At 46.2% G+C, this 25215-nt stretch overlaps 1 protein-coding gene across 2 annotated transcripts in view; it reads right to left on the bottom strand.

Moving 5' to 3' along the window:
• Positions 1-1253: 1253 nt before the first annotated feature.
• zfyve19 (zinc finger, FYVE domain containing 19) overlaps positions 1254-25215 on the bottom strand; it is an 89769-nt gene continuing 65807 nt past the window's right edge. Inside the window, exons 8-11 of one of the 2 annotated variants that reach the window (XM_070878779.1) lie at positions 25064-25146; positions 17038-17130; positions 7563-7702; positions 1254-1739 (exon numbers count right to left, since the gene is read on the bottom strand). In XM_070878779.1, the coding sequence (XP_070734880.1) occupies positions 1667-1739; positions 7563-7702; positions 17038-17130; positions 25064-25146 (389 nt within the window). In that variant the 3' untranslated portion in view covers positions 1254-1666. The remainder of the gene's footprint in view (positions 1740-7562; positions 7703-17037; positions 17131-25063; positions 25147-25215) is intronic. The other variant, XM_070878780.1, reaches the window with a different exon arrangement.

Consider the following 25215-nt stretch of genomic DNA (forward strand, 5'->3'; position numbering starts at 1 on the left):
TACGGAATGCTTGCCTTTATTGGCCAAGGCATAGAATGTAAGAGCAGGGAGGTTATGCTTAAATTGTATAATACTTGGTTAGGCCACAGCTGGAGTACTGCGTGCAGTTCTGGTCGCCGTATTATAGGAAGGATGTGATTGCATTAGAGAGGGTGCAGAGGAGATTTACTAGGATGCTGCCGAGAATGGAGAATCTTAGTTATGAGGACTGATTGGATAGGCTGGGTTTATTCGCATTGGAACAGAGGAGGTTGAGAGGAGTCCTCATTGAGGTGTACAAAATATTGAGGGGCTGGACATAGTGGATAGTAAGGGTCTATTTCCATTGGTGGAGGGGTCTATTACGAGAGGGCATAGTTTTAAGGTGGTTGGTGGAAGATTTAAAGGGGATTTGAGGAGGGGGCTTCTTTAAACAGAGGGATCTGGAACTCGCTACCTGGAAGAGTGGTGAATGCAGAAACCCTCACCACTTTTAAGAGATGGTTGGATGGGCACTTAAAGTGCAGTAATCTGCAGGGTTACGGACCTAGAGCTGGTAATTGGGATTAGACTGGGTGACCTTTTGTTGGACGGCACAGATATAATGGTAATTACTGCAGGGAATAGAATACGGCCAGGGTGATCTCCTGGAGAGGAATTTTCCCAGATTTGTTCTCCCTAAATTGGCCTGGAATTTTATCTGGTTTTCACCTCTCCCAGGAGATCACATGGCTACGGTTGGGGTGGAGTGTAGAATATTTCAGTATAAGGGTTGTCGCAGTTGTGAGGCGGACTGGTTGGGCTGGGTGCTCTTTGCCTTTCCGTCATTGTTCATAGGTTTATATGTAACCTTTAGGGCTGCTGACCAAGGGCCATGCAGCTCTTTGTCGGCCGGCGCGGACACGATGGGCCAAAGTGGCCTCCTTCTGCGTTGTAAATTTCTATGTTTCTAAAAGTAGGCTATGCACCAGCTTTTTCAGGCGCAAGATTTTTTAGGACATTTGCCGGGCAAGATATGCGTAAATCCCGCAATCTTGCCCGTAGAAATGTCCTCGCTCTCGATCTGTCATCCTCGCTCCCGATATCGGAAAAGCCGGTTTAGTGCGCTTAAAACCGTCTTTTCCGATGCCTTCCCTGGTCTGTAGAAACTTCGTACTGGCCCGGGATGTCGGAAATTTTGGGCCATTAAGTTGTGTGTTTCAGTGGAGTGAGACAGCTTAAGTTATAATACAGCCGGTTATACAACAATTGATTGCAGAGAATTCTAACTTAAATCACTGCTTGCAACCCCTTTATTTCTAAGTTAAACGATTGAAAGTTAGCTTCCAGTATAGTAAGCTGCAGCGTCTTTTAACCCTTCAACGTGCAAAACGTGTAACGGCACGGAGCTCCCTGCCCATGGTGCTGCAGTGGTCACCTTAAGCAATGCACAAGATCCACGAAGAATTGCTACAGCACAGTAGACATCCAAGATCACTTGGAACAACAAAAAGGCAACTCTGTATGCTTGTTGAGCACCTGGTACAGCAGTGAGTCTTGCATCACTTGTGTGTGCCAATGTGTGAGGAGTATTATTGCACTTTGCTCAGTGCTAATTAAATAAGGAATGTGTGCAAATGCTGAAGTGCTGATCGACTTCCTTAGTGTCTGATTGTGGCAGATTCCAGGGGCCACGGACCTCTGCGTCTTATTTCTTCTTGTTTGGTGGACGGTACTTGGATGTTCTGTGTTCTTTTCTCTCAAATTTGTCATGTCCTTCCCTGTGGAGATAAATTGAGAGGATAATTGTTTGGAAGTTTACCTTTTCTGTTAAACTCAGAGGCAAGATCTAGGAAAGAATGCAAATATGAAAATAAATTGCTTAAGAGGAGCAGAATGACTTTACATTACCATATTAAATACCTTCCCGCTCAGTGTCAATGGAATCGGCACCTTCCAACCTCTCGAATGTGCACTCTCTACTTCAAAGTGCGTGGAGCGGAGCATCGTTAAATTCCAGTAGGGCAACTATACCACCAGCAAGTGGCATAGAGCTGAACAGAAATTATAATATGGAGGCAGGCCATTTTGCCCAACCAGTCTGTGCTGGCATTTATCTCCCACATCAGCAGCAGCCCTAATAATTTTATTCCCCCTCTCCTATACCTATCCCACTATTGTAAAATGTTGACAATAGTTTCTGTTTCAATCACCAACTCTGCTAATGCATTCTGCAGCCTTATAACCCTTATAAACCTTTTTTCTGCTTTCTATCCTAAATCTCTTGCGTTTAATCTGATATTTATGGACTCTTGTTCTGTACCCCTCACCATGGAAGCAGTCCGTTTCTATCTACTCTGTTTACAAATCCCTCCATGGCCTCAGCCCTAGCCCTCCCCATCTCTGTAATCTCCTTCAGTCTCACAACACCCCCCCCGCCATTCCCCGAGATATCTGTGCTCCTCAAATTCTGTCCTCTTGAGCATCCCTGATTATAATCGCTCAACCATTGGTGGCCGGGCCTTCAGCTGCCTAGCCCCCAAGCTCTGGAACTCCCTCCCGAAACCTCTCTGCTTTTGTATTTCTCTTTCCTCCTTTAAGACGCTCCTTAAAACCTACCTCCTTGACCATTTTGGTCATCTACCATAATTTCTTCTTATGTGGCTCAGTGTAAAATTTTTGTCTTATAATACACCTGTGAAGCCCCTTGGGACGTTTTACTACGTTAAAGGCGTTATATAAATAAAAGTTGATGATGTTGTTTCATCCCTCCATAATTTGAAACACCTCCATCAAATCACCTGTAATCTTCTCTGGTCAGATGAAACCAGCCCCGGTTTGCAAATTTTACTATGCATTTGTATTTCCTCAGCCTAGTGAATCTGCACTGTACCCGCTCTATTGCCTCAACATGGTTCCGACAGTGTGAAGCTCAACACTGCACTCCGTCCTCCTCCAACTGTGGCCTTACTAAGGTTTATATAGATTCACCATTAAATTTTGACTTTTAGATATCTCTTGCTATAAAATTCAAGTATTCCATTAGCTTTTTTCATGGCCTTATCCATTCGAGATGCTGCTCTTAATGTCTTGTGAACTTAAATCCCAAATATATCTGCTCTTCTATATGATCCAACCTTCTGCCATTCGTAGTATAATTATTTTTTCTATCAAAATGTATCGGTTCGCACTAACATTGAATGCTATCTACCAGTTTTTTTTTACTAATTCCACGATCTCCAATGATATCCCCTCGCAGCAGATATTCACTGCACATTACAACATTTTATCAGTATGTCAGAGTTTGTTAAACATAATGCAATGTTCAGTCCAGTCTTTAGAGAAAAGCTCAACCTCTCTCAGCATTTAAATGTCCAAATAAATTGAAATTGTAACTATTATGTTTCTGCGTCTTTTTAAACTTAAGGATCTTGCATCATTCTGTCAACATCACTAACACAGATTATCTGGTCATTATCATGTTGCTGTTTGTGGGAGATTGCTGTGTGCAAATTGGCTGCTACATTACAACAGTAACTACACTTCAAAAGTACTTCATTGGCTGTAAAGCACTTTGGGACATCCTGAGGTCGTGAAAGGCGCTTTTGAAATGAAAGACTTTCTTTCTTTGATAACCCCCAACTCTCCAAACTTTAGGTGCACTTAGCCTTGCCTGGAGAGCTAGATAAGACTGGTAACACGGCAGGAAAATGAACAGAATACTTTATTCGGTAATTGCTTTTAGGTGCTAGACTATTTAATACCTCCATAAGATCTCAAGTCTTTGGAAGCAGTATAGCAGAACAGAAGGTTTAAAATTGAAAAAACGAAAGAAAATGTATTACATTTTAAACTAGTGTATAATATAACAGTCATATATCTACAGTAGAAAGTCTGATCAAACTCCTTTGGATAGACAAAAATAACATTCACAACAATATATATATAAATATTCACAACTCTAATCATTCCAAGAGATTTTATTAAGTGCATAGTGATTCTCCCCCTTCTGAGATTTTCCAAACAGCCTCTTGGCTTCTCTGAAATTCCAAAGACTGTCCCTTTCTCGGTATTTTCCAACTGCGAAAGGCCTTGAACAGAAACCTCTTTTTTATATCTCAAGAAAAGAGTTAGGACTGGCGGGATTATGAAGAACTCATCTCTCAAATACAAACTGAACCAATCATGAAGTTTGCATATATTTGAAAACTGAATGTTAGACCTCCTCTCGACCTCTCAATCAAGGATACGAAGTTGGCTAAGTGACAGGACATAGAGAGTAGTGGTGAACGGTAGTTTTTTTGGACTGGAGGAAGGTATACAGTGGTGTTCCCCAGGGGTCGGTACTAGGACCACTGCTTTTCTTGATATATATTAATGACTTAGACTTGGGTATCCAAGGCACAATTTAAAAATTTGCAGATGACACAAAACTTGCAAGTCTAGTGAACAGTGAGGAGGATAGTGATAGACTTCAAGACAGACAGACAGGCTGGTGGAATGGGCAGACACATAGCAGATGAAATTTAACACTGAAAAGTACAAAGTGATACATTTTCGAAGAACAAGGAGAGGAAATATAAACTAAAGGATATAATTCTAAAGGGGGTGCATGAACGAAGAGACCTGGGGTATATATGTGCACAAATCATTGAAGGTGGCAGGGCAGGTTGAGAAAGCGGTTCAAAGAAAGTATACGGGATCCCAGGTTTCATAAATAGAGGCATAGAGTACAAAAGCAAGGAAGTTATGATGAACCTTTATATAACACTGGTTTGGGCCTTAACTGGAGTATTGTGTCCAATTCTGGGCACCGCACTTTCGGAAGAATGTGAAGGCCTTAGAGAGGAAGCAGAAAAGATTTACGAGAATGGTTCCAGGGATGAGAGATTACAGTTATGTGGATAGACTGGAGAAATTGGGGTTGTTCTCCTCAGAGCAGTGAGGAGATTTGATAGAGGTGTTCAAAATCATAAGGGGTCTAGACAGACTAGAGAGAAACTGTTCCCATGGGTGAAAGGGTCAAGAACCAGAGGGGGCAGATTTAAGGTGAGTGGCAGAAGAACGAAAGGCAACATAAGGAAAAACTTTCTTATGCAGAGAGTGGTTATGATCTGGAATGCACTGCCTGAAAGGGTGGAGGAGGCAGATTCAGTTGTGGCTTTGAAAAGGGAATTGGATAAGCACCTGAAGGAGAAACATTTGTAGGGCTATGAGGGAAAGGGTGGGACCAGCTGAAATGCTCTTGCAGAGAGCCGGCACGGGTGTGATGGGCCGAATGGCCTCCTTCTGTGCTATAACCATTCTACCTGTTACCAGCGTGACTATAACAACAAACTTGGTAACATAAGCCTGTTACAAATTCTGGTTTAGCTGGCTGTTAAACTCTGAGCGCATTAACTGGCCGAGAAAGTCGTCTCAGGCAGCGGCACACAGCGTGCGGTCTCCGATCGGCCGCCCGTTATACGCAGCGCCTGATATTCAGTTCTGCTGATTGCAATGGAGCTGAATATCAGGTTCTGTGCAGAACGGGCAGCCGATCTGAAACCGCCCATTATGGGCCATCGCCACCCGCCCCCCCCACCCTATTCCCTCCCATCCCACCCCCTCCACAACCCCAGACAAATTTCTAGCCCACGGTTTTTAAAAGACAAAAATATCAGGAGTTGCGGCTTGTGGCCCTTCACTGTATCACTACTGTTTCACTTGTGCCTCGGTGACCAGAACTCAACACAATACTGAAGGTGCCAACTGACCAGAACACTATAGAGCATCAGGGTGATGGCCTCGACTGAATTGCCAATATAGCTCAGGATTCTATTTGTTTTGTTGCAGATATTGGACAGTGTTAAGTCTCCCATTACCCCCTAATCTCCTTTGCCTCTTCAACATACATTAAGCACGTCCCCAATTTTCTTCCAATACGCAGCACTTTGCGCTTATTTGTGTTTAATGTCACCCACAAAGTCCTGCCGACTTGTAAATGTGTCTAGGTCCTTCTGTAAATCCTTGGCTGCTTCCTCAAAATTGACTGTACCCCCCAATTTAGCATCATCTGTTAATCTGAGTAACTTGCATTGTGATTCTGAATCTAGGTTGTTTAAATGGACTCGAATCAGTAGGGGGCTCAGTACTGATCTCTCATTCAGTACATTGCCCCAGCCCGACATCACTCCCCGAACAGAACCTGTTGCTTTCTCACTTTCCACCACTTCCAAATTTTACCAACGATACACATTGCATTAAACTTGTGTAACAAGTCCTTTACCAAAAGCTTTCTGAAAGTTCAGGTACGTTACATCGTGGGATTTTCCAACAACCACTTGGGATATCACTTCCTCAAAAAAGTCAAAGAGGGCGAGCAGGATTTTCTTCTCTGAAACCGAGCGGTTTGTCACACGTAATCGATTCCACTGTTTTGTTGATCCCAACTGAGCATATACAGCTGTGCCAGCACACACAGTGCATTGGTGGAAGGTATGCTAAGAGGCTGCAGGGGGACTTGGACAGGTTAGGTGAGTGGGCAAATGCATGGTAGATGCAGTATAATGTGGATAAATGTGAGGTTATCCACTTTGGGGTCAAAAACGCGAAGACAGGATCTCTGAATGGTGGCAGACTAGGAAAATGGAAGGTGCAACGAGACCTGGGTGTCATGGTTCATCAGTCATTGAAAGCTGGCAAACAGGTACAGCAGGCGGTAAAGGCGGCAAATGGTATGTTGGCCTTCATAGCTAGGGGATTTGAATATAGGAGCAGGGAGGTCTTACTGCAGTTGTACAGGGCCTTGGTGAGGCCTCACCTGGAATATTATGTTCAGTTTTGGTCTCCTAATCTGAGGAAGGACGTTCTTGCTATTGAGGGAGTGCAGCGAAGATTCACCAGACTGATTCCTGGGATGGCTGGACTGACATATGAGGAGAGACTGGATCAACTGGGCCTTTATACATTGGAGTTTAGAAGGATAAGAGGGGATCTCATAGAAACATGCAAGATTCTGACAGGACGAGACAGGTTAGATGTGGGTAGATTGTTCCCGATGTTGGGGAAGTCCAGAACCAGGGGACACAGCCTTAGGATAAGGGGTAGGCCATTTAGGACTGAGATGAGGAGAAACTTCTTCGCTCAGAGAGTTGTTAACCTGTGGAATTCCCTGCCACAGAGAGTTGTTGATGCCAGTTCATTGGATATATTCAAGAGGGAGTTTGATATGGCCCTTACGTCTAAGGGGATCAAGGGGTATGGAGAGAAAGCAGGAAAGGGGTACTGAAGGAATGATCAGCCATGATCTTATTGAATGGTGGTGCTGGCTCGAAGGGCCGAATGGCCTACTCCTGCACCTATTTTCTATGTTTCTATGTAGTCCAAGTATTGTGTGCGGTCAGTGCAAACAGACCGAGATGTCAATGTGTGGAGAAGGTTTGAGATTCCTTTGCCTGAAAACTGTTTTACAAAATTGTCAAAGCACCAAACATTTACTGAAATAAAAACTATTATAGGAACAAAAATCTTATATACTAGGGATGTTGCTGCATGACTAAGTACCTTCATCCCTTTGACATGCCTTCAATCCTAGATTACCTTAGGTAATCGGTTGTTCTTACCTAAAGCATCTCTGACAGTAGAGATCTCCATCGCAGTCACGGCAACGGAGCACAGCATCATTATTGCAGATACAGCACCAAGGCAGCTCCTCATCACTGTCTGCTGCCTCAGTAACTGGCAGAGCGGGTGGCAATTGCAACTGACAGAGACACAAAGTTAGAAGTTCACTTTTAGTCAACAACTTGCATTTGAATAGCACCTTTAACATAGTGAAACATAGAAACATAGAAAATAGGTGCAGGAGTAGGCCATTCGGCCCTTCGAGCCTGCACCGGCATTCAATAAGATCATGGCTGATCATTCCTTCAGTACCCCTTTCCTGCTTTCTCTCCATACCCCTTGATCCCCTTAACCGTAAGAGCCACATCTAACTCCCTCTTGAATATATCCAATGAACTGGCATCAACAATTCTCTGCGGTAGGGAATTCCACAGGTCAACAACTCTGAGTGAAGAAGTTTCTCCTCATCTCAGTCCTAAATGGCCTACCCCTTATCCGAAGACTGTGTCCCCTGGTTCTGGACTTTCCCAACATCGAGAACATTCTTCCCGCATCTAACCTGTCCCGTCCTGTCTGAATCTTATATGTTTCTATGAGATCTCCTCTCATCCTTCTAAACGCCAGTGAATAAAGGTCCAGTTGATCCAGTCTCTCCTCATATGACAGTCCAGCCATCCCTAGAATCAGTCTGGTGAACCTTCGCTGCACTCCCTCAATAGCAAGGACGTCGCTCCTCAGACTAGGAGACCAAAACTGAACATAATATTCCAGGTGAGGCCTCACCAAGACCCTGTACAACTGCAGTAAGACCTCCCTGCTCCTATATTCAAATTCCCTAGCTATGAAGGCCAACATACCATTTGCCTTCTTTACCGCCTGCTGTACCTGCATGCCCACTTTCAGTGACTGATGAACCATGACACCCAGGTCTCGTTGCACCTCCCCTTTTTCTAGTCTGCTGCCATTCAGATAATATTCTGCCTTTGTGTTTTTGCTCCCAAAATGGATAATCTCACATTTATCCACATTAGACTGCATCTGCCATGTATTTGCCCATTCACCTAATCTGTCCAAGTCACCCTGCAGCCTCTTAGTGTCCTCCTCACAGCTCACACCGCCACCCAGTTTAGTGTCATCCGCAAACTTGGAGTTATTATTATTCCTTCATCCAAATCGTTAATGTATATTGTAAAGAGCTGGGGTCCCAGCACTGAGCCCTGCGGCACCCCACTAGTAACTGCCTGCCATTCTGAAAAGGACCAGTTTATCCCGACTCTTTGCTTCATGTCTGCCAACCAGTTCCCTATCCATGTCAGTACATTACCCCCAATCCCATGCGCTTTGATTTTGTACAACAATCTCTTGTGCGGGACCTTGTCAAAAGCTTTTTGAAACTCCAAATACACCACATCCACTGGTTCTCCCTTGTCCACTCTACGAGTTACATCCTCAAAAAATTCCAGAAGATTCGTCAAGCATGATTTCCCCTTCATAAATCTATGCTGACTCGGTCCGATCCTGTCACTGCTTTCCAAATGGGCTGCTATTTCATCCTTAATGATTGATTCCAACATTTTCCCCACTACTGATGTCAGGCTAACCGGTCTATAATTACCCGCTTTCTCTCTCCCTCCTTTTTAAAAAAGTGGCGTTACATTAGCTACTCTCCAGTCCATAGGAACTGATCCAGAGTCGATAGACTATTGGAAAATGATCACCAATGCATCCACTATTTCTAGGGCCACTTCCTTAAGTACTCTGGGATGCAGACTATCAGGACCCGGGGATTTATTGGCCTTTAATCCCATCAATTTCACGCCTAATAAGGATATCTTTCAGTTCCTCATTCTCACTAGACCCACTGTCCCCTAGTACATTCGGAAGGTTATTTGTATCTTCCTTTGTGAAATTGGTCTGCCATTTCTTTGTTCCCATTTTTAATTCACCTGAATCCGACTGCAAGGGACCTACGTTTGTCTTTACTAATCTTTTTCTCTTCACATATTTATAGAAGCTTTTGCAGTCAGTTTTTATGTTCACTGCAAGCTTCCTCTCGTACTCTATTTTCCTCTTCTTAATTAAACCCTTAGTGCTCCTCTGTTGAATTCCATATTTCTCCCAGTCCTCAGGTTTGTTGTTTTTTCTAGCCAATTTATATGCCTCTTCCTTGGTTGTAACACTATCCTTAATTTCCCTTGTTAGCCATGGTTGAGCCATCTTCCCAGTTTTATTTTTTACTCCAGACAGGGATGTACAATTGCTGAAGTTCATCTACGTGATCTTTAAATGTTTGCCATTGCTTATGCATCGTCAACCCTTTAAGTATCCTCTGCCAGTCTATTCTAGCCAATTCACACCTCATACCGTCGAAGTTACCTTTCCTCAAGTTCAGGACCCTAGTTTCCGAATTAACTTTGTCACTCTCCATCTTCATAAGGAATTCTACCATATTATGGTAACTTTTCCCCAAAGGGCCTCGCACAACAAGATTGCTAATTAGTCCCTTCTCATTACACATCACCCAGTCGAGAATGGCCAGCTCCCTGGTTGGCTCCTCGACATATTGGTCTAGAAAACCATCCCTAATACACTCCAGGAAATCCTCCTCCACCGCATTGCTACCAGTTAGGTTAGCCCAATCAAAATGTAGATTAAAGTCGCCCATGATTACTGCTGTATCTTTATTGCACACATCCCTTATTTCTTGTTTGATTCTGTCCCCAACTTCACTACTACTATTTGCTGGTCTATACACAACTCCCACTAGCGTTTTCTGCCCTTTGGAATTCTGCAGTTCCACCCATACCGATTCCACATCATCCAGGCTAATGTCCTTCCTTACAATTGCATTGCTTTCCTCTTGAACAAGAAATGCCACCCCGCCTCCTTTTCCTTTCTGTCTATCCTTCCTAAATGATGAATACCCTTGGATGACCCAGCCTTGGTCACCCTGGAGCCATGTCTCAGTGATGCCAATCACATCATATCCATTAACTGCTATCTGTGCAGTTAATTCATCCACCTTATTCCAAATACTCCTCGCATTGAGGCACAGAGCCTTCAGCCTTGTATTTTTAATACACTTTGCCCCTTTTGAATCTTGCTGTAATGTGGCCCCTTTTGGTTTTTGCCTTGGGTTTCTCTGCCCTCCACTTTTACTATTCTCCTTTCTATCTTTTGCTTCTGCCCCCCTTTTATTTCCCTCTGTCTCCCTGCATAGGTTCCCATCCCCCTGCCATATTAGTTTAACTCCTCCCCAACAGCACAAGCAAACAATCCCCCTAGGACATCCCAAGGGGCCTCACAGAAGTGTTATCAAGCAAAATTTGACACTGAACCACACCAGGATATATTAGGATAGGTGACCAAAAGCTTTAAAGTTAGCATTTAAGGAGCGTCTTAAAGGAGGGGAGAGAGGTAGAGAGAGAGACAGAGAAGTTTAGGGAGGGAATTCTAGAACTTACGGCCCAGGCAGCTGAAGGCTCAGCCACCAGTAGTGGAGCAATGAAAATCGGGCAGGTGTACGAGGCCAGAATTGGAGAAGCGTAGAGTTGGAGGGTTGGAGGGGCAATTGCAGAATTGGAGGGTTTTAGGGCTGGAGGAGGTTAGAGATAGGGAGGGGCAAGGCCATGGGTTGGGGGGGGTGGGAGGCGGAGAAGAAGTTAAAAATAAGGATGAGAATTTTAACATCGAGTCAGACACGTGGCACAACAACATTACTAGAAAAATGACACACCCCGCATTGTATTATATAATGGAGTCATGGTACATTTTGCTTACACACTATTTGGAAGATCACACATTGATACAAGGAGTCTGTTGCTAGTCAAACTATATACTATCGTCATGTTACACACAAGGGTATGGGTGTTTCCTTGGCAGTAGCCACAGTTCAGGAAACGGTAACAATATTGGATTGCTCAAGGGCATTCTCTACCTTGTCTTATGATAAAGAGTTAGACGGGTGCTTGGGCTGGGGGAAGGAAAGATAGTCTCATATTTTGTTTGGCTGTGTTGAACTTGTCTGGTTGACGGAGGTGGAACTCAGGCATGATAGAACATCCTGGCCTGTCACTTGTAGACGAATTAATCCAACTTGGCAATGTCCTTCATGTGACAGGTCCTAAATTAAGTTGCAGCAGGTGCTTTAGAGAAGTTGCTGTTGCACTCGATTGCAGGGAGGACAATGGATCTCGAGCAAGGATCAGGTCTTTCTCCAGAGGGTTATTGTTGGCACAAGTATGCAGTGATTTCAGATTGCTTTGGATAATCTTTTGGATGGTGGGACAAGGAAAGGGCGAAGTATTTGGTTTTCTGTGTTGGTTCTACTAGGTAGGGTTCAACCTCCATATGTACGGCTCAGAGACATGGACCATATACAGTAAACACCTCAAATCGCTGGAGAAATACCAATGAAATCAAGATCCTGCAAATCCCCTGGGAGGATAGACGCACCAATGTCAGTGTTCTCAATCAGGTCAACATTCCCAGCATCGAAGCACTGACCACACTCGACCAGCTCCGTTGGGCGGGCCACATTGTCCACGTGCCCGACACAAGACTCCCAAAGCAAGCTCTCAACTCGGAACTCCTACACAGCAAGCGAGCCCCAGGTGGGCAGAGGACACCCTCAAAGCCTCCTTGATAAAGTGCAACATCCTCACTGACACCTGGGAATCCCTGGCCAAAGACCGCCCTAAGTGGAGGAAGAGCGCTGAGCCTTGAGTCTCGTCGCCGAGAGCATGCAGAAAACAAGCGCAGACAGCGGAAGGACTCCCCACCCACCCTTTCCTTCAACCACTGTCTGTCCACCTGTGAAGAGACTGTAATTCCCGTATTGGACTGTACAGTCACCTGAGAACTCAGTTTTAGAGTGGAAGCAAGTACTCCTTGATATCGAGGGACTGCCTATGATGATGAACCACCTCCATATACACCCATGGGTTTCACATACAGGTTATACTGCTGGACCAAAATTTCTTGAAGTTGCTTATTATTTCTCAGGTTTTTGAAGGCTGAGTTCTCCATTTAGTCTGGGGGGTTGCAAATACAGTCACTTGTCTGCCCACTGGAATTTGAAGATGGGCCTATTAAAATCATGTAATGACTGCTTTACAACTTGGGACTGGTAGAAGCCAACTTTCAGTGAATATGCACACCCCAAGAGTGATCTGGATAAGCCAATACATCCAAGTTCGTGCACCAGTTAGGAGGCAGAGGACAAACAATTCTGATGACCAGATACCCAGCAGGGACCGAGCGCTATTTTGAAACTGGTCATGCATTTGTAAAATAAAAGCATGCCTGCTTTAATCATAATGCAGGACAAAGCAGCCCGCTTGATTGGCACCCCATCCACCACCTTAAACATTCACTCCCTGCACCACCGGCGCAATGTGGCTGCAGTGTGTACCATCTACAAAATGCACTGCAGCAACTCGCCAAGGCTTCGTCGGCAGCACCTTCCAAACCCACGACCTCTACCAACTAGAAGGACAAGCGCAGCAGGCGCATGGGAACACCATCACCTGCAAGTTACCCTCCAAGTTTCTGACTTGGAAATATATTGCCGTTCCTTCACCGTCACTGGGTCAAAATCCTGGAACTCCTTCCCTAACAGCACTGTGGGAGTACCTTCACCACACGGACTGCAGCGGTTCAAGATGGAGGCTCACCACCACCTTCTCAAGGGCAATTAGGGATGGGCAATAAATGCTGGCCTCGTCAGCTATGCCCACATCCCAGGAACAAATAAAACTAAAATGTTGTTTGGGTACATTTTTGCATATTTCTCTCTTTCCTACTGTCTCTTCACATCAGGCAGTAGGCCTGGCTGGCAGCTGCTTTCTCACCTCCATGGTGCAAGGGATGACTCTCTCTCACATCCCGTTGGGCGAGTTCAATGCCTCCTTAATAAGACACATACAACTGCGCGAGGAATGGTAGCCGGAAGCCCACATTCCATCATTCCCCTACGGGTGGCAGTCTTTAAATATTAAATTCCCCAAAAAGATTAAATGCAAAATCTGATGGATAGAAAATACCTCAAAATGTGTGATAGAATAAGGATATTATTCCTTGACATGTGATGATAAGGTAAGCAGTTCAAAGCTTAAGTTGCAAATTGTGTGTTGAAACTGGAAATTTGTAAAGAGAAATTGTGAAAAAAATGAACATTTTTGGTCTATAAAAATAGCAGGCTGGATTTTCCGTTCTGGTCATTTTGGGGTGATAATGGCGGTGGAGCAGTAAAGTTTGTGCCGGGAAATGGTTTGCGTACTCAGCCACAAAATTCATTAGCTGGGCCCCAAGTTTGGAGCGGAGCGCTAAGGAAGGCGTTGCACAGCTCTCTTAGCGCGGTGGGCCAGCTGAGCAAGCAAAAATCCCGAGCTAAAAGCCAGCATAGGAGCGCTGAGTGGCCTGAGGAGAAAAAAAACCTGAAAATAACCCACCAAAAACATTCCCAATGATTAACTCACGCCACCACAACATAAATCGCAATAAAAATAAAGCAAAAACAATCACACTTGCCTGAGGTGGACATTACTTACCTCACTGCGGCCGCTACAACTTGCACTGCCCGTTTTCACAGGTGGTTCCAGCACAGCGCTCTACGCAGCGTTACGGGTTGGGTGGGAGCCAAAAATCGAGCCGGTGTCGTAACCAGTGGCGTTTTCGCTTCCACCCTGTAATGATCCATGCCTCGCTGAACCCGGCACTGAAAACCCCGGCGGGGCGCTGGATACTGGCTGCCTGCCCAGAACGGCTTACCGCCGCCATCGTTGCCCCACCGGGGCAAAAACAGAGACAGCAACGAGACAAAAATCCAGCCCTCTTTTTCTTCGAGGCCGAAATAGCCCCCTTTTTTTTTTAAAAAGCCGTTCCTGCCTCAGGTGGCAACGATGTGAAAAGCACTTCCACGCTCGGTCGCCGCGGAGGGGCCGACATTTTCTAAATTGCCCTTTTATTTTTGGAGCGATGTACGGGACCGCCCCGGCCGTTTTCCCGCCCGGTCGGGCACGCGGCAACCCCTTACCGACCGGCGGCGACCCCCTTTCCAACCCGCGTAGGAAATTGCCCCACGGGAGCGGATCAGTTGCTGGTCGGTGCCTCCGACAGTGTTCCCCGGCGGGAAGCTTCTGGTGGGTGGGTGGCGCATCGCCCTTAAAGGGGAAGGTGCGCTGTCGTGGCTGCCATTTTATTTTAATAATAGGCAGCCCGGCATCCCCTCTTGGGTACTGAGTCGCTGGCCAGGCCGAAACCCTCCCTGGTGGCCCAGTGAGTGCCACTAAAGTGGCTGCAGAGCTCGCAGCGGCTCTCCCCTTTAACTGACCCCTGTCCTATCTCTCTGTGGGTACTGCAGATGTCGACCGCTGTTCTCTCTCTCTGTGGGTATCGCAGATACAGACCCAAGTTCCATCTCTCTGTAGGTATTGCAGGTACAGGCCCTAAGTTCCACCTCTCTGTGGGTATCGCTGGTACAGACCTAAGTTCCACCTCTCTGTGGGTATCGCTGGTACAGACCTAAGTCCCATCTCTCTGTGGGTATCGCTGGTACAGACCTAAGTTCCATCTTTCTGTGGGTATTGCACGTACAGACCCAAGTTCCATCTTTCTGTGCTACAAGATACAGCAGCCTGAGAGCAGCAAGGGACTGTAGGAATTGCGGCCTTCGACAGAAAGTTAGTAAAACATACAATGAATAATTAAGGGAACTATGTGAGACAGCGACAGAAGATATAGCTACAGGTCTGTGGGTAGTCCACTTCCATTGTGGAGAGCTCAGCACAGGATGAACACTTCTCGGATAAATTTGTGGGATGGAACGCAGGTGAATTTACACGATCAAAGTAGGGAATTGAAAATTGTTTCCATTTTTGGTGCATAGTGCTGGTAAAGATTCCAAATCTAATGTGTTACAAGTTATTGTAAACCTCTCTACAATGCCTCAGGAATGTGCCTTAACTCCTAACCCATAAGAGCAGGCACGACTGGTCATTTTTATACTAGTTTCAAGATTAAAAGTGAAAATGTTAAAGGAAGGAGGAAAGGATTTGCATTTACATAGTGCCTTTCACGATGCATGGACATTTTGGTGATGTTGGCTGAGTGATAAATATTGGTCACATCACCAGGGGAACTCCCCTGCTCTAGGTTGATCATCATCATAGGCAGTCCCTCAAAATCGAGAAAGACTTGCTTCCACTCTGAAAGTGAGTTCTTAGGTGACTGAACAGTCCAATATGGAAATTACAGTCTCTGTCATAGGTGGGACAGACAATCGTTGAAGGAAAGGGTGGGTGGGAAGACTGGTTTGCCGCACACTCCTTCCGCTGCCTACGCTTGCTTTGTGCATGCTCTCGGCGACAAGAGTCGAGGAGCTCAGCGCCCTCCCCGATGCTCTTCCTCCACTTAGGGCGGTCTTTGGTCAGGGACTCCCAGATGTTGCATTTTATCAAGTAGGCTTTGAGGGTGTTCTTTAAACATTTCCTCTGCCCACCTGAAGTTCACTTGAAATTGAAGCTGTATTGTATGCACAAGATCACCTTACTCTGTGTTTACAAATTATATGTATTCTCCATGGCACCTCAACAGGAGCAGACACACGGAAATTGTGTGGCATAGCTTCTAAATTGAAGAAAGCCTTGCATTTCCAGAGTACCTTTCACAACCTAAGGACAACAGGAAGAACTCCCCTGCTCTTCTTCGAAATAGTGTCATGGGATCTCTTACGTCCACCTGAGTGAGCAAGATGAGGCTTCGGTTTAATATCTCAGAAAAACAGAATCACTCATTGAATGTAGCTGCAGAGGTATTCCCAAGTCCAAACAATAATTTTCTGGGGAGGTTCCGTATGTGAATTTGGAGGAGAAAGGAAGGAGAAGTGCAGCATGCCCACATGACCTGACTGTCCTCACTCTTTTAGAAGAGTGTGTATTGCGGGGGCAGTATACGGGCGTCACTGAAGGGAAGGGTGCAAAGCAGCTCCTGTGACTGACACAATGTGGAGGAAAACGTGTTTGACCTTTCTGTGTGAGCACTTACCCAACGTAAATTGTGGTAAAAACCAAGAGGAGCTACACCAATTATTAGTCACAAGAAACCATTCCTGAAACCAGACATAGGATTATAAAGAGAAAACAGTAAGTTCGCTTCAGTTGCTAGTTATGCTATTTATTCCTCGCCATCACTGCCAATTGATGACAAATTCGAGGCAGTTTTGTACAGTGGGCACATTCCTACTAGAAACAGCCTTGAAACTACTCTTAATCTCATCTTAATCAGGACAATTTCTATCTGTCAGAGGTTTTCTTCACGTCAGTGTTGCTAGATTTAAATTCATCTGAAAAGGCAGCTGAGGTATTAAATGCACTGGGAGCACTGAATTAGTGTGAACATTGGCAGCACCCACATGATTATACCCCGTAACAGAGCAACCGCAAGTTTACTTCGATTTCCAATTACAGACAGTACCTTCCTCCCAGCAGGCATGGGCTGGGCTGGTTTAGTTTGCCCTACGGGGATATTGTAGCCACTTGCTTCATCCAGGGCAATTTCTTCATTAACCTAGAGGTGTAAGTAATGCAGTCAGGATGTGGAGAACAGGAGCTGACAATCTGACGGCAGCTTACATGAAACAACTGGTGAACAAATGTATTTATTCGAACAGTGCTCATTAGGGGGTCAAGTTTTGGGCCGCGCCGCGAGCCACGCCTGATTTCCGCGCCAAAAACTTACCTCGGTATTCTCCACTCCCTCGGCTCGGCGCAGCACAGCACAAGCCGTGGGGGGCGGAGCCAGGTCCCGCCGCTGAAAACAGTGCTGGGACCTCTGCACTTGCTCCCGAGGCTGTGTGGGAGGGGCCCAAAGCACGCCGCCCCTAGTCCTGGCCGAATGGGCTCACTGGCGTAGCGAAGATTGGACTGCACCTCTCTCCTCGAGCTCCTGCTTTGACTCCGGCGCTCCCCCACCCTCTCCCCCCCACCTCCTTCTCCTCCCCACTTCATCCCCCCACTGCCTCTCTTCCCCCCTCTCCCTCTCTCTTCCCCACTCCCCCCCACCCCCCCCCACCTCCCTCTCTATCTCCCCCCCCCCACTCTCTTCCCCCACCCCAACTCTCCCTCTCTCTTCCCCCCCGCCAACTCTCCCTCTCTCTTGCCCCCCCGCCCACTCTCCCTCTCTTTCCCCCCTGCCCACTCTCCCTCTCTTCCCCCCCCGCCCACTCTCCCTCTCTTCCCCCCCCGCCCACTCTCCCTCTCTTCCCCCCCGCCCACTCTCCCTCTCTTTCCCCCCCGCCCACTCTCTTTCCCCCACCCACTCTCCCTCTCTCTTTCCCCCCCCCACTCTCCCTCTCTCTTTCTCCCCCCCCTCCCTCTCCCTCTTCTCCCCCCCCATTCTCCCTCTCTCTTCACCCCCCATTCTCCCTCTCTCTTCACCCCCCATTCTCCCTCTCTTCCCCCCCTTCCCCCCCACTCTCCCTCTCTCTTCCCCCCCACTCTCCCTCCCTCTCCCCCCCCCACTCTCCCTCTCCCTCTCTTCTCCCCCCCCACTCTCCCGCTCTCTTCTCCCCCCCCCACTCTCCCTCTCTCTTCCCCCCTCCCACTCTCCTCTCTCTTCTCTCCCCCCCCCACTTTACCTCTCTTCCCCCCCCTCCCTCTCTCTTCTCTCCCCCCCCACATACACTCTCTCTTCCCCCCCCCACTCTCCCTCTCTCTTCTTCCCCCCCCCACTCTCCCTCTCTCATCTTCCCCCCCCCCCACTCTCCCTCTCTCTTCTTCCCCCCCCCCACTCTCCCTCTCTCTTCTTCCCCCCCCCCACTCTCCCTCTCTTCTTCCCCCCCCCACTCTCCCTCTCTTCTTCCCCCCCCCCACTCTCCCTCTCTCTTCTTCCCCCCCCCCAATCTCCCTCTCTCTTCTTCCCCCCCCCCCCAATCTCCCTCTCTCTTCTTCCCCCCCCCCCAATCTCCCTCTCTCTTCTTCCCCCCCCCCCCCAATCTCCCTCTCTCTTCTTCCCCCCCCCCCAATCTCCCTCTCTCTTCTTCCCCCCCCCCACTCTCCCTCTCTCTTCTCCCCCCCCACTCCCCCTCTCTCTCCCCCCCACTCCCCCTCTCTCTCTCTCTCTCCTCCTCCTCCTCCTCTCCCTCTCCCTCTCCCCCTCCCCCTCCCCCCCCCCCTCCCCCCCCCCACTCGCTCCTCTCTCCCCCGCTGTCAGAAACACAGACAGAAACAGACAGACAGAGACACTGACAGATACAGAGAGACTCACACTGGGGGGGGGGGGTCCTGTCCCAGCATGCTGTTGGAAGGCTCCCAGTGCTGCAGTCGGTGATTAGAAACTTTTTTTATTTATTGATTTTTTTTTATTTAAAAAAAAATTTTTTTTTTGATTGATTTATTGATCAATTTATCATTTATTATTGATGATGGCTCTTTATTTGTAAAAGTGTTTTGTTTCATGTTTGTAAACTTCCCTCCCCCCCCCCCGCCCCTCACCCCCATCTCTCTTCCTTACGCCTGATTTTCTAAGTGCAGGCAAAGTTTTTCTGAGCGTACAAAAATCTATACTTACTCCATTCTAAGTTAGTTTTTAGTAAGTTTTCGCTGCCTAATCTTGCAAAACAGGTGTAAGTGGCCGGACACGCCCCCTTTTGAAAAAAAAATCTGTACTAAAATGAAACTGTTCTAACTCACTAGAACTGGAGCAAACTAAATGCTGAGAATTGCAATTTCTAAGATACTCCATTCTAAACTAGTTGCTCCAAAATGATAGGAGCAACTCAGGCCGAAACTTGACCCCTAGATTCCGAAACCAATGATGATTCTGGTGTTCAAAAACTTCAAATAGAAACTAAACAACAACAACAACTTGCTAATAGCAAAGCAATGAAAATCAGGATGTGCAAGAGGCCAGAATTGGAGGAGCGCAGAGATCTTGAGGGGGGAGGGGGGAGTGGGAAAGAGTTGTACTGCTGGAGGAGGATAGAGGCCATGAAGGGATTTGAAAATACGGATGAGAATTTTAAAATCTACCCTGGTACCTGTATATTTCTGTGCCACACACTTTAAGAAAAGAACTTGATTTATATAGCTTCAGGACATCCAGAAACACTTCACAGCCAGTGAAGTACTGTTGAAATGTAATCACTGTTGCAATATAGGGAACACAGCAGATAATTTGCACACAGCAAAATCCCGCAAAAGTAATGAGATAAATGACCAGATAGTCTATTTTGATGGTGTTGGTTGAGGGACAAATGTTGGTTAGGACACCAGGAGAACATCCCTTCTCTTCTTCAAATTGTGCCATGGGATCTTTTATGTCCACAGAGCCTTGGTTTATTATCTCTTCTCAAAGACAGCACCTCTGACCGTGCCTACTCTCAGTTCTGGTTTAGATTATGGAGCTGAAATTGCGCGATGTGCACGCCCATAGGGACCCTGCAACTTGCGGCTTTAGGCATGTACTGCGCATGCGCAGAAACCCGGAACTTGCGATCCGTCAACAATCCTCCTGACAGATTGTACGAATCTGAAAGAAAAGGCATTCGCAGTCGGAGAGTTCGGCTATTTGACAAAATTCTGCCCAGCGAATGCCCTTGAAATTCTTACGCCTGGTAAAAGCAGCATTTAGGGCCTGCTTTTACCAGCGTAAGAGTTTTAAAAAAAAAGTATAAAAAATAAAATGTTATCACTAATTTAGACATTAAAAACCTTGTTCAATAAGGCAAGTTTATTTTTAGCCCCGTTAAAACTGCCCTTTTTTGCGATGCCCATTAGTGCCTCTGGGGGAAACACTTATCACCAGGGGAAGGGGGAGGGGTGGGGCGGGGAAGAGTTGCGCTGCTGGCACCCACAAAATTGCACAGGAGTTAGTGGAGGCGCTACCACACAACTGGTGAGGACATCGTCGTTCACAGCGACCCCTTAGCGCCACGTGCCGACCACTTTCCACCCAGTGCCGGAACATTGGCTAGCGAGGATGCCATGAGCGGTACCAGCACCAGCTTTGCAGGTCGTGAACCAGGACGACGTCTGCTCGTGGGGAGGAAGTTAAAGGGGAGGTCGGGAGTGCCCTGCACTGCCACCTTGGCAGTTTTGATGACTCACCGGTCAGCCTGACTTCTTCGCCCCTTGCGTGGTCAGTGCCGCCATTGTGCAGCCCGACACTCTGTTTGGGTGCCGGGTTGCGGCCTCAGCACCACATTGTCCTGGTGGCCTAGTTGAGGATCTCAGAAGGCATACAGAGTGCGCAGTGGCCCTCCCCTTAAAGCGAATGGGAGGGGCGTTGAACCACGTCGTGGCTGCCGATTGCGCCCCAGTATCAGCCTGGGACACTCCGAGAATAAGTGGAGTGCACGAGATTGCATCCCACTTCCTCCGAGGGGTGGTAACTTCAATTTCACGGCCGGGGCGGGACTTCTGCACTGGGCGCAGCAAGTCCTGCCTTGAGCCAGTTACCGCCCCCAATCGGGGCACTGGGGAATTTCTCCACCATCATTTTTTTAAATACTTAATTAAGTTGCATTAATTAATTTTAAATATGTAATTTTATTCATTTATTTCATGTGTTTGTGTAATTTTTAAAAAGATCCCCATTCATACTTATGGCAGCTCCGTACAAACGCAACTCCCCAAGAGTATAAATGTTGATTTTCTTCTTTTATTGGTTGGCCAAGCCCACGTGATCCCAGGGGCGCTTACAAACTGCCTGCGACCTGGAGATACGTGCGCCTCTACCCGCAGGTACCCGGAGAGGCCCAGGAGTGCAAATCTACAAACCTCCCAGGCCACCAGGTAAATCCGTAGATTTTTTGCAGGTCGGAGCCATCTGCCCGCGAAGCCTTCGACCGTAATTTCTACCCCGATGTGTTCAAGTCTCTGGAGTGAACCCATGACCTTTTGACCTAGAGACGAGTGTGCTACCACTGAGCCAAGACTGACAATAATATATGCTACAAACTAGGGAAAGCACACAGGCAAAGTTCACTGTGGTCCATTCAAGCTCCATAATCAATCCAAAAAGCCAACATCTCAAACCATCAGTTGGCAAAAAATAAGAGTTGTTTTTGCAGTGATGAATCACTAATTTTTATGCATGTTGCAAATTTACAAAGGAAAATTGTCATCAATAAATTAGCTTCCAACAGAATCTCCCAGTAAATTGCTCCCTATTCTGGGGCTGAATCGACTACTTCCCCTGGGGTGGTGGTGGGATGCAGCGGGGGAGGGAAGTCAGCTATATGGGGGAGGAAAACATTATTGAAAAAAAAAAAGAGGGTAAACATAAGAAAATAATAGGAGTAGGAGTAGGCCATCTGTCCCCTCGAGCCTGCTCCACCATTCAATAGGATCATGGCTGATCTGATGTTGGCCTCAACTCCATTTCCCTGCCCGCTTCCCATATCCTTGACTCCCTTATCCTTCAAAATCTGTCTATCGCCACCTTAAATATATTCAATGACCCAGCCTTTGTGGATATCTGAACGGAATATATGGAATTAAGGACAGTAAAGTAAAAGGGATATATGAAAATGTATAAGCCATGGAAGAATAGCTGGGAGAATGTCAGATTGCAAATAGTGCAACATCAGCATAGCTAACAGTCTGTCTCACGGTTTCAAGTCACTAATCCTGCCAATAACATCTAATTGAAACATGAAATACATCTGCAGAATTGCAAGGTCTCAGTTAATAGTCACACCATTAGATTGAAACATTTAGAGGCAATGCTTGAGCTTTCAAGAAGAACATCTCATATAGATTGACTAATGAGTGGCTGAGTTAGAATGTCAATCCATTTGTATTTTGTTATCTGATTTCAAAACTGTATAACTGTTGACGCTTTACGATGTAACTTCACCTATCCGTAGGGAGTGTGTACGCTCTATCCAGAGAGTATATCTTCTGTCTGATAGGTCTTACTGGCCGGTAATAAAGACTGCTTTGTTCAAAGCACAAGAGGTATTCGACTCAGTAATTTTATTGAACCAGATTGAGGTAAAAGAATCCAGGAATTTACACCTTCACAGCTCTCTGGGGTAGAGAATTCCAAAGATTCACGACCCTCTGAGAAGAAATTCTTCCTCATTTCAGTTTTAAATGGGTACCCCTTATTCTGAGACTATATCCCCAAGTTCTAGATTCCCCCACGAAAGGAAACATCCTCGCTGCATCTAACCTGTCACTCCCCCTCAGAATCTTATACGTTGCAATAAGATCACTTCTCATTCTTCTAAACTCCAATGAGTATAGGCCAACCTGCTCAACCTTTCTTCATATGACAACCCTTTCATCTCAGAATCAATCTCATGAACCTTCTCTGAACTCCAATGCAAGTATATCCCTCCTTAAATAAGGAGACCAATACTGTACGCAGTACTCCAGGTGTGGTCTCATCAACAGCCTGTACAGTTGTAACAGGACTCCTCGACTTATATACTCCATCCCCCTTGAAATAAAGGCCACCATTCCATTTGCTTTCTTAATTACTTGCTGTACCTGCATGCTAACATCTTGAGTTTCATGTACAAGGACCCGCAGATCCCTTTGTACCGCAGCATTTTGTTATCTCTCTCCATTTAAATAATAACTTGCTTTTTTATTTTTCCTACCAAGGTAAATAACCTCACATTATACTCCATCTGCCAAATTTTTGCCCATTCACTTAGCCTATCTATTGTCCCTTTGCAGTATATTTGCGTCCTCCTCACAACGCCTTTCCCACCTATCGTTGCATCATCAACAAATTTTAGCGACACTACATTCGGCCCCTTCATCCAAGTTATTAATATAGAGATTATAAATAGTTGAGGCCCCAGCACCGATCCCTGTGGCACCCCACTAGTTACAGTTTGCAAACCTGAAAATGACCCATTTATCCCGATTTTCTGTTTTCTGTTAGTTAGACAATCCTCTATCCATGCTAATATATTCCCCCAACTCTGTGAGCTCTTATCTTGTGCAGTAACCTTTTATGTGGCACCTTATCGAATGCCTTTTGGAAATCCAAATACACCACATCCACTGGTTCCCCTTTATCCACCCTGATCGTTACATTCTCAAAGAACGCCAGCAAATTTGTCAAACATGATTTCCCTTTCATAAAACCATGCTGACTCTGCTTGACTGCATTATGCTTTTCTGAATGCCTTGCTACTACTTCCTGAATAATGGACTTCAGCATTTTCCCAATGACAGATGTTAGGCTAACTGGTCTATAGGGCCCAAATTTGGCCAGTACAGATTTCTGGTGCACTCACCAGAGGTGCGCCGCTTTTGTAGAACAAAAAGGGCGCCAAAAATCTCCAGGCCAAGTTTGGCCGCTCCCTAGCCTCTCCTCGATGGTGGCGCAGTGTGGCAACTGGATTCGGGGGCGGAGCCAGGTCCTGGTGCTGAAAACAGTGCCGGGACCTCTGCACATGTGCGCTAGAGCGCGTGCACAGTAGCACCTCGCCCCCAGAATCTGAGTGTGCTCTGCAGGCTGTGTGGGAGGGGCCCGAAGCGCGCCGCCCCTATCCCTGGCCAAATGGGCTCCCTCATCGGCGGCCCACTGCCTTCCCTTCACAAAAAGGTAGGACTTCTATTTTTTATTTGTTATTGATTGATTGATTGATTGTTTATTACTTTGGTCTTGGTGCTTTAGGTGCAGGGTTCCTTCTATTTTTTATTTGTTAATTAATTGCTTATTACTTTTTGGGCTTTGTAAGTCTTGGGGCTAGATGCAGGTCCTCTCAGCTTCCTTGTATTTTTTTATTCGTTTTTGATTGTTTATTTTTGTGCTTTGTTTAGTGCTTGGTGCTTTAAATGTATTTACCTGCGCTGATTTCTTAACTCTCCGCAAGGCTCGTCTGTGCGGGCCACAAGTGGCCTAAGTTAGTTTGGAGCAACTATTAGCCGTCCAAACTGGCTTAAATGGCCAAAACAGGCATAGGTGGCTGGTAATGCCCCCTTTTGAAAAAAAAACTAAACTTAAAAAAAATCCTAACTAACTCACTTACACTGGCGCAAATTAAATGTGCAGAAGTGATTTTTAAGATACTCCAAAAAAATCAAGTTGCTCCAAAAAACACGGAGCAACTCCTGACCAAATTTGGGCCCGATGTTTCCTGCTTTCTGTCTCCCTTGTTTCTTAAATAAGGGCATGACATTTGCGGTTTTCCAATCCGCTGGAACCTCTCCAGAATCCAGGGAATTTTGGTATATTACAACCAATGCATCAACTATCTCTGTACCCACTTCTTTTCAGATTCTATGATGCAAGCCATCAGGTCCAGGAGACTTATCCACCTTTAGTCCCATTAGCTTGCCTAGTACTTTTTCGCTAGAGATATAATAATTGTTTTAAGTTTCCCCCCCCACCCAACAATAGCTCGTTGATTATCAATTTTTGAGTTCCATGGTGCTCCCTTCTCATTATCCTGCATTCCTCACAAAGTGTGTGCCTCTGCTGTGCCAAACACAGACCAAATAAAAATCATCTCTTAAAAGACTTCAAATCAGACCTGTTTCAGAATTCGCTGGGTCAGCAGTTCTTCGTTTTCTTCATCGCTGTCCAGCGCAGCATGTTTCCAGTCATCCACAGTTACTGTGAGCACAGACAGCAGAAACAGAACATTACTTTCATAAACCTCATGTATTTGTGAACATGCACACT

The sequence above is a fragment of the Pristiophorus japonicus genome, chromosome 4, assembly GCF_044704955.1.
Source record: "Pristiophorus japonicus isolate sPriJap1 chromosome 4, sPriJap1.hap1, whole genome shotgun sequence".
Classification (NCBI taxonomy): domain Eukaryota; kingdom Metazoa; phylum Chordata; class Chondrichthyes; family Pristiophoridae; genus Pristiophorus; species Pristiophorus japonicus.